General features: G+C 31.0%; 1 protein-coding gene and 1 long non-coding RNA gene across 3 annotated transcripts; one reads left to right on the top strand and one right to left on the bottom strand.

Annotated features, from left to right (window-relative positions):
• Positions 1-2,033: 2,033 nt before the first annotated feature.
• LOC127086756 (syntaxin-132) lies at positions 2,034-6,691 on the top strand. 2 transcript variants are annotated; one of them, XM_051027555.1, is made up of 13 exons: positions 2,034-2,284; positions 2,684-2,800; positions 3,251-3,307; positions 3,387-3,435; positions 3,519-3,607; positions 3,710-3,783; positions 3,869-3,911; positions 3,993-4,053; positions 4,169-4,194; positions 4,286-4,363; positions 4,453-4,533; positions 4,613-4,678; positions 4,785-5,240. In XM_051027555.1, exons 1-13 carry the CDS (start codon positions 2,267-2,269, stop codon positions 4,956-4,958), a joined length of 933 nt encoding a protein of 310 aa, XP_050883512.1. In that variant the 5' UTR covers positions 2,034-2,266; the 3' UTR covers positions 4,959-5,240. The 2 variants fall into 2 exon arrangements, with proteins under 2 accessions (XP_050883512.1, XP_050883513.1); XM_051027556.1 differs by lacking the exon at positions 4,785-5,240 and adding an exon at positions 6,273-6,691 and having other exon boundaries at positions 2,100-2,284.
• LOC127086757 (uncharacterized) lies at positions 6,127-6,666 on the bottom strand. Its single transcript, XR_007789599.1, has 2 exons — positions 6,517-6,666; positions 6,127-6,408 (listed from the first exon to the last, which is right to left on the bottom strand). It is a non-coding gene; the product is annotated as an uncharacterized LOC127086757 (long non-coding RNA).
• Positions 6,692-9,204: the final 2,513 nt, after the last annotated feature.

The following is a 9,204-nucleotide window of genomic DNA, read 5'->3' on the forward strand; positions in this document are numbered from 1 at the left end:
GCACACATGTTACACCCCATGTTTATTGAATATGTGAGGGTTACTTCGGGGGCCTGTGACTTCGCTAGAAAGCTTGTCCTTCGTCAATGTGTTTGTCTTTCCTTTCTTCTTTATACATTATTCGTTCTTATGATCTAATAAAATTATCTCAGTACAACTAACAACTAATAAGATTTTTATATATAAATAATAGTCATTATCAAATCTTATTTTTATCCAATTTATCACAATCTATTATATTTTGAATAATAAATAAAAAATAGTATTAATTAAAATGCCATTAATAATCTATTTAAAATCGACAGTAAAAAAGTTAAATTATATCTCTTAAAGTTTTAACATTAAAATTGTAACATTGAACTCATACATTATATTTTAAATTAATCACACTCACGACATTCTGGGTTCATTTGTTTCAGATTTTTTAAAAATTATTTTTATAATATTACATATTTTTGTTTTAAAAAAATTCCAAAGAATTTTTTCATAAAATTTTAAATGAAAATTTGGTTTCAATATTTATTTTTAAAATGTTATTTTAGGTATTTTATTATTTTATTTTAAAAAAATTGGATATCAAAAGATTTGAAATATATATTTTTTTAAATTGTGATTTTAATTATATTTTAGTCTTCAATAACATATGTTTATGTTATAAGATGTTAAAATTGATCTTTTTATTAAAAATAAATTTTTTAAAAAATTAATATTTTAAAAAAATATTTTTATAAAAATCACTTTTAAAAACAAAGAAAAGACTATTTTTTTAAAGGTAAAACAAGTAGACATTATATTTTGAGTATCGAACATATAGACCCTTGAAATTATCTAACAAACACTTCTTTACTTAAACAATAATTATTTTACAAAAATATATTAGTAGCATTCAGAAAAAATTCATATACAAAAGTTTCAAACTTTGTAAAAAGTTGAAGTTACTTTTGTCTTAAAATTTTTTAAGAAAACCTATTTAATTATATATATATATATATATATATATATATATATATATATATATATATATATATATATATATATATATATATATATATATATATATATATATATATATATATATATATATATATATATATATATATATATATATATATATATATATATATATATATATATATATATATATATATATATATTCCTAGTTTAAATATAAAAAATGTTTTGTATATCTTTAAAGAGGACTCTGTTTATTTAAATAAGGTAAAAAAGAAGAAAAAAAAAACAATAAAGTCTTAATGGGGCAGCGAACATTTTTTTTCCATATGGTTAAATTAGATTCATCCAAAGGCTAATAAATTATTAAAGTCCATATGTCCATTAGCCAATATATTCCTTGCGCAATTATCTCCCAAAAGGTCACCAACTCTACCAGAAGTAGTGCTATTTCTCGTGCCTTTTTATTTTTATTTTAAGTGTTGTGAAATATTCACTAATTTAACAAGTTTGAATTAAATTTTACTCTAATAAATATAACATAAGTTTGTATTGCTCTTTTCATTGATTGATACGTTAATTAACTATTAAAATAATATTTTCAACAATTACTTATTACCCATATTTTTTAAGTCAGAATTTCATCTCTTAAACAAATAAGACAACTTAGATTTAATTCATATTCATGTAATTGTAATTGAAAGTGTATGTATGATTGATTATCCATTGAATTAATTTAATAAAACATATATATTATAGGTTGATGCATAATGTACTTATTTACTGAATTATTGATTATTCTCAAGTAATTTATCCAGATGGAAATTTTTTCAAAAGATCATTCGAATATTTTATGGAAGTTAACTTTTAAGTAAAAACATTTTTAAATTTTATAGAATTTAGAAGAAGCATGTAAAATGTAATGAACCCAATAAAATTTGGTGGAATGAACCCCTTGTTGTAATTTTGATCCAAGAAAATACTTTTACAAAAAGCAACTACTTTTGATATTTTTCTTTTGGTCAAAAAGTCAAATACTACATTGGATATTTATTTACTCTATTATTTTTAAGAACTAATTTATTGAAATTTGAAAACATTAAACAAGACAAGAAATCCTCTTATACTTCAAAATAAAAATATAAAGATAAAACAAGACAAAAAAAAACAAAAACAAAAACAAAAGGCATTGTTGTTGAGAGAGAGTTCGTGGGTTGCCTCGTTCTCCCTAGCATAACTTCGCTGTCGTTTTACAGAATTATTGTTGCCGTTTTAGTCTCTTCTTTCGACATTCCTCTCTCTCTCTGAATTCAACATGAACGACCTTCTTACTGTAAGTTCATATCTCTAATTCCCTCTCTTCACCCAAAAATTCAATTTTGATCATGGGTTTTTGCAAAATTCATCTATTCCAGTCTCAGATTTGGTACTCTTTGTATACTATGAAGTGCCATACTATGATTAATTTTTTTATTGTGAATTGTTAAGTGAGGTTCAATTTTTAGCTTTGAATCCTGGACTCATCTGAAAATTAAAATTGATTTTATCACTATTGGATTGGAGAATTTTCTGGTTTGTGCTTTAACTCAGATCATAGTTAATCCCTATGTAGATTTTGGGTGGTTTTGATTTTTGGCTTTTTGATTTGACTTAGATTGAGTAAAGTATCATGTTATTGTCTCTTGAGATCAAAGTGTAAAGATAGTTTTTTTACCCTTTTTTGTTGTTGCAGGATTCATTTGTTAGTGAGGCTACTAATGGGCAGCCTTCTAGACAAGGTGATATTGAAATGGGAATGCAGGTTCCAGGAAGCAATTCTGATATGGGAATGGAAGCTTTTAATAAACAGGTACACTATGTATTTGCTATTTGATTCTTTTTAATCTTTTATCGATCGAAAATGTTAATTTGGTGTTTTGTATTTGTGTGTTTGGTTATGCGGGTACCGGAATTGATTTTGAATGAATTGATTCTGTATAGTTGATTTTAGTTAAAGTAAGTCGAATATGAAGTAGTTTGTGTTTGAATATGGAGCACTTAGAATCAATTCCAATCAACATTGTCCAAACATGTCAAAACTCAAAATCAATTTTGCATATATGTTTGGAACTGTGTTTGATTTTCGAAGATTAGCTTCAGATCGGACATGTCATTTATGCGTCTAGAATCACGTTTGACTCTTCCTACTGTGAAACCGAACACATGTAAACCCGAAAAGTTTTGCTGCTTCAAGCTGTTTTTGTTCAGTACGTCTATTGAATATCCTAAGTTTACTGATATTTTGTTATTTCTTTATAAGATCCAAGACGCCGATAAACAAATTGAGAAGCTATCTGTGCTACTTCAAAAGCTAAAGGTATCCATTATCTTCATCGTTAAGTATTTTGTAGCAGCACCGTCTCGTTTATAGCTGTTGCTAAATGCACTTTTTGCAGGAAGCTAATGAGGAATCAAAAGCTGTTACAAAGGCATCTTCCATGAAGGGTATTGTTTATACGCAATTTCTGTATTGTTTTTAGTTAAAATCACTTCAAGTTGACTAAATTGACCTTTTACATCATTCTCAGCTATCAAGAAGAGGATGGAAAAAGATATCGATGAAGTTGGAAAGATTGCATATGGTGTCAAAGCGAAAATTGAAGCTATCAACCGAGAAGTAAGTGGATGCTTGATGGATATTTTTTAGCATATGTCGGTTTGTTATATAAATTTCAGACACGTAAAGGAGTTATTTAATTGGGACTTTTTTTGTGTGCAGAATCTGAACAATAGACAAAAGCCTGGCTGTGAGAAGGGAACCGGTATTGATAGAGCAAGGATGAATATGACAAAGTAAATTTATAGTACATATTTTTATTAGCTTACTTGATAAAACTTCCCGAGAAGCTGAAATATCTACTTTTCCTTGATATCGCAGTTCCTTGACTAAAAAATTCAGGGATCTTATGACAGAGTTTCAGGTATTTTAATCCGAACCACGTAACACTAGAAGCCGTTTTTACGTATTTATATCTATCTTATCATCAATGTTTATGTTGCAGACTCTGAGACAAAGAATACAAGATGAATATCGTGAGGTTGTGGAGAGAAGAGTTATTACAGGTTTGAAGTTTTACTCCCTCGATGAAGTTAACCGTGTTACCTTACTGTAGTACTATAGTTATCATGTCCTTGTGTTTTTAACTTTGTGATTGTTTGTTTGACTCAATTCTAACAGTCACGGGAACTAGGCCAGATGATGAGGTGAGTTTGATTCATGAATTTGTTACATGAGATGAGATATTGGATAAATCTAAGTTTTGGTTATAAACTGTTTGTTTAATGACTATGTTAGACGATTGACCACCTGATAGAAACTGGAAACAGCGAGCAAATCTTCCAACAAGCAATTCTTGAAGCTGGCCGAGGACAGGTACTTGATTTATGATTTGTCATTGTTTGTGTGGAAAATCAAAACTTGTTAAAGTAAAAGTTTGATTCATAAAATTTGGGCTGTTACAGGTAGTGAACACGGTAGAAGAAATTCAGGAGAGACACGATGCTGTGAAAGAAATCGAGAAAAAACTTCTTGATTTACATCAGGTTTACTTGCAAGAACATATTAGTGGACAATGATAGTAATAATAGTGAGTATGTCTAATCCTACGTTATTATTTCTCAGATTTACCTCGACATGGCAGTCTTAGTTGATGCTCAAGGAGAAATTTTAGACAACATTGAAAGCCAGGTTTGTTTGTGTTCTCGCATCCTTGTTTTTTCTGTATATATATATGTTTGCATGTAGAATGCAGCGCACGTTTAGTTCAATTTGCGTTAATAAGAGGCTTGTTCAGGTCAACAATGCAGTAGATCATGTCCAGAGAGGGACAACTGCACTTCAAAGTGCTAAGAAACTCCAGAAGAACTCTCGAAAATGGATGTGCATTGCCATCGTGATCCTGTTAATAATAGTAGCTATCATAGTTGTCGGTGTTATCAAACCTTGGAAGAGTAACAAGGGCGCTTGAGTCCGAGTCCCTTTGTCTGTTGTCTATATATAAGAGTTGTGTTGGCTTGGTTGGTCACGAAAGCATTTGCATGTGTCGGCGGGAACATCATAGAACAGGATTTTTTATAAGACCTTTTTTTTAGTATGTTGCTTGATTTGTGTGGTGTGATTTGTCTTCTGACTTAGTAATACATCGGTGTGTGTCACAATATGAAATTCTTATTCTTTGTAGCCCACAAATGTTTATCAGGCCTCTTATCACATTGTGTATTGTACCATTCTAAAGATGGTTTTGCTGCCATTTGCTTGTGACAAATATTGCATTTCTTGTTTTTCTTCTAAAGCCGGTTTCTCTGATTTTGTTCCTCTTTATAAGGTTAATCTAAGTTCCATATTTAGTTATAAAAAACAAAAACATCTTAGTATATGCCTGGATTCACAATGAGTTTGACAGAAACACGGTACTTGGTTCTTGATATTGGTTCTGATTTTTTTAACCACCTACATATCATATTTTATATAAAAAACAAGTGTTAATTATAACTATTAGCTCTAATGTGTGATCATCTAACGAGTTGTTTTCAATTTTTCAAAGGGTTAAAATTGGAAAAGTTTATTGATTATTTTGCCGGTGTATAGTTCAATTAAACTAGGTGGAATTAAGAAAAGAGACTTTAGTTATATTAGGTTCATTCTAAGAAATAAATAATGAAGAGGATTTGAATGTGAGTGTTATAAAAAAACTATCAATTATTAGCTCATTAGAAATGGAAAAAAGGTAATAGAATAGTTGAAGTTCATGTGAGTCCTATATGATTGAGTGGAATCCACTTGATTTTCTAGTTCATTTCAGTTTTATTTTTCAATTTACAATTTAATACAACTATTTTCAACCATCTGTCTTGGTTTCCATTAGTTTGGTTGAAAGGATAAACAGAAACTAAGTCCACTTTAAGTAACCCAATATGAGAACCATTGAAGTTCTTGGTTTATGCCATTTGAACAATCCAATATGTATTGTATTATCACTGATGGTCTATCTATGTTTCTTTCACATGTTTAGAACATTATTTTTGGCAGGAAATAATCAATTTGTGTTTGCAGATTAACCCATTTTGACCGCAAAGCACGGGTTTTTAACTAGTTTCTTATAAAATCATTTTCTTTTCCTACCATCAAACGTAATATAGTCAAGTAAAAACTTACATTTAGTCATATCAGCTATTTATGTTTGTGAATTATTAGTTTGTTTGATATATTACACTAATTCCTTCATTATTTCATTCTGGTAATCATTTTTTGTGCTGACAAAATGTTATTCTGATATAACCAGGTGGTAAATACAACTGATCATGTGAAATCGGGTAACGACTCTCTTCACATTGCAAAGAGTCTGCAAAAGAAGTCAAGAAAATGCATGATGATTGCCATAATATTGATCCTGCTCATTGCCATCTTTATAGTACTCGCTGTTTTGAAACCATGGAAGAAGTAATCAGAAGAGAAAAGTAACTTCCACACAAAAGAACTCTCATTATTTCATATTCATGTTGTTTTTCAAGTGCAAGAAAACTCACACTTGACACAGTAGTATAACATTGTTTATGGTATCTCTCTTTATCGAATTGGCTTGCTGTGCATATTTGCACTGTTAATGCATAGTAAGATGTCAACTTTTATATACTCTGAACATCAAAGGAAAAAAATGCACATGCACATTTGCAATTGATGGCTATGATATACTTGTGAACATTGATGACTTTGTTGCAGGAGAATAATGCTACTCATACTTCACTTTGTTTAACCAACTATCAAGCTTGTTTAACCAATGATCTACATATAGTTAACCACTAAACTAAAAGTGATTTGATAGGAATCACCATTAACTAGTAGTTAGGTGGTTTAGCATATGTAGGTTATATTACTTGAATAGGTTTAGATTGAAAGTTAATCAAAGTGATGTATATGGAAGTGCATAGAAGTGTCACTATTCTTCTTTCCTTGTATGTAAATGATTGATATATTTACAGGAGAAATAAGGCAAAGTAATGTGTTCAGAAGTTGAGTTACAGATCTCAATAACACAAAATGGGTAAGAAAGATGAGAAAAAACTTTGAAATAGTAAATATATTACAAATGGAGGAACAACTTATAAGTTGAAGAAAGAAATCTTATGGCTATCATTTTCTGTTAAAAACATCTGTGATCATTGGAGGAGCGAGCTTCTTTGAGGCACATGAGGTAGCTCCCCCCACTATTGCTCTAACCTTATCAGTTCTATAATCCCTTTGTCAATTGAGGTAACAGATGTCAAAGATAGAATAGTCTTTGATACAATCGTCCTCATTGATAGCTAGCTTATAAAGGGAGGGCTTGCCAAGTTCTTAGATGCTTAGTGGCTCGAAAAGGGATACCTATGGAGGGGCTAATAGGATAAGGCCAAGTAAGGCACCATAGAGTATCAGCCACCGGGACATCGGCTCTAGGGGTGGTGCTATGATAGAAACTTAGGCATTTCGGGATGCCCAAGTATCTCATCGAGTAGTTAGGGATGCCAAAGCAAGTCTGCCTCTAATACAAACACGTATGGTTATATATGCTCACTTGCTCATTTTAGAGGCATGTTCACTTTAGAAGTATTATCCCTTGTCACATACCAAATTTTGATTTTATCAAAGCAAGGAAATGATATGCTCTTTTACCTCTCAAATCTGAACATTGTTTCAGTATCTCGACAAGGGGTGGCAAATATGTGTTTAAGCCCGTCCTACAAAAGCCCGGAAAAAAAAAGGCGCGGGACAAGTATAGTTGAGGGTGTGGACCTAAATTCTTGGCCCACCCTCCGAAAAAATGAGGGTGGTAGGGGCTGGCATGCGGGTTTTGCACTCCTAAAGGCTAAAAATTGCAAAAAATCTTGTTAATGCCCACGCCCGCAAAAAACTGAATGGGGCAGGACGGACATATTAGATGGGCCGGACTTTAAATCTTGGTCCGCTTTGCGAAAAAATGTAGACAAAACGGGCACGCCCGGCGGACCGGGCTCGTTTTTCCATCCCTAATCTCAGCATTGAACAATCTTTTCTGTTATTAACTTACTCATCAACAACTCGCCATTCCCTCAAAATATTTAGTCAATTTCTGCCACTGTCCTGCACCATCATCATACAATATCTTATTTATCCTCCATAGTTCTTAGAATGCTGAGACTTTTGATGGCCATACCACCTATTAGTGGAACACATTCTATTCTACCATTCTAGACCTCATGAAAAACAGGGAAATAACATTAAAGTTCTGAAGGTATGTCTAGCATGAAGAAAGAAGAAAAGGGGGAAAGGAGTTTCACCATTTACAATACTCTCACTTATCCTTCAGCATCCATATAGGGCTTAATGGGCAATGAAATCATTGAATACTCTTCAGTTTGGTATTTTGGTTGCTAAATAGAATAGCAAAAATATCAACAAACTCATAGTGATTCCGAACATTACTTTAACTAAAACCATCTAAAATAATTTGTTAAATAAATAATAGCAATATGAACTATAACTTTTCAATAAGGCACATCTAGAAGCAAATCTATTCACCTTTCAGAATTTCATACCTTTTCTTGATAGATGACTCCAACATTCCACGGTAGTAGATGTTGACAAATTTCTTGCTATCAAAACTAAAGTCAATTCATGGAAGTACATATAGCAACTTGAACAATTCTAATCATTCAAATCAAGGGAGTTACAGTTATATACATCCACACTTTAGTTCTATCATAATCCAATTGTAAAAGCATAAAAATCCAGATCCAAAACTTCTCATGATAACAAACACAGGGGCGTTAAGAATGTAATATTCAGCCCCTGAAGAAGATTGAATGCTAGCAGCAATACAGCACAACAAGAAAAACCTCAAACATCTAACAGCAATACTAGATTTAAAATTGCATAGCTCAAACTTCCATTTGCTTGAGAGAAACACGACTTTGTTAAAAAAAAGGTTATGGTTCATTGTTAATAAAAAATAAAAAGCTTGCTCCAAAATGAACATTTGTTTAAAAGTAAAAAATGTAACTCTAAGTATAGTTGAAAATTTCACATTATTTTCCCCCACAAACCTACTTTAACAATAGTAATTTTTCAATTGTCTGCAAATGCTAACTCAACTGATAAATCTCGTCAACCATAAACCATAAACCAGCTCAATCGAAACAAACACTTAAAACAATCAATTTTCAAAATCAAGATTATATAAAATCAAATTTGCAACC

Source organism: Lathyrus oleraceus, chromosome 5 (genome assembly GCF_024323335.1).
Source record: "Lathyrus oleraceus cultivar Zhongwan6 chromosome 5, CAAS_Psat_ZW6_1.0, whole genome shotgun sequence".
Taxonomy (NCBI): Eukaryota; Viridiplantae; Streptophyta; class Magnoliopsida; order Fabales; family Fabaceae; genus Lathyrus; species Lathyrus oleraceus.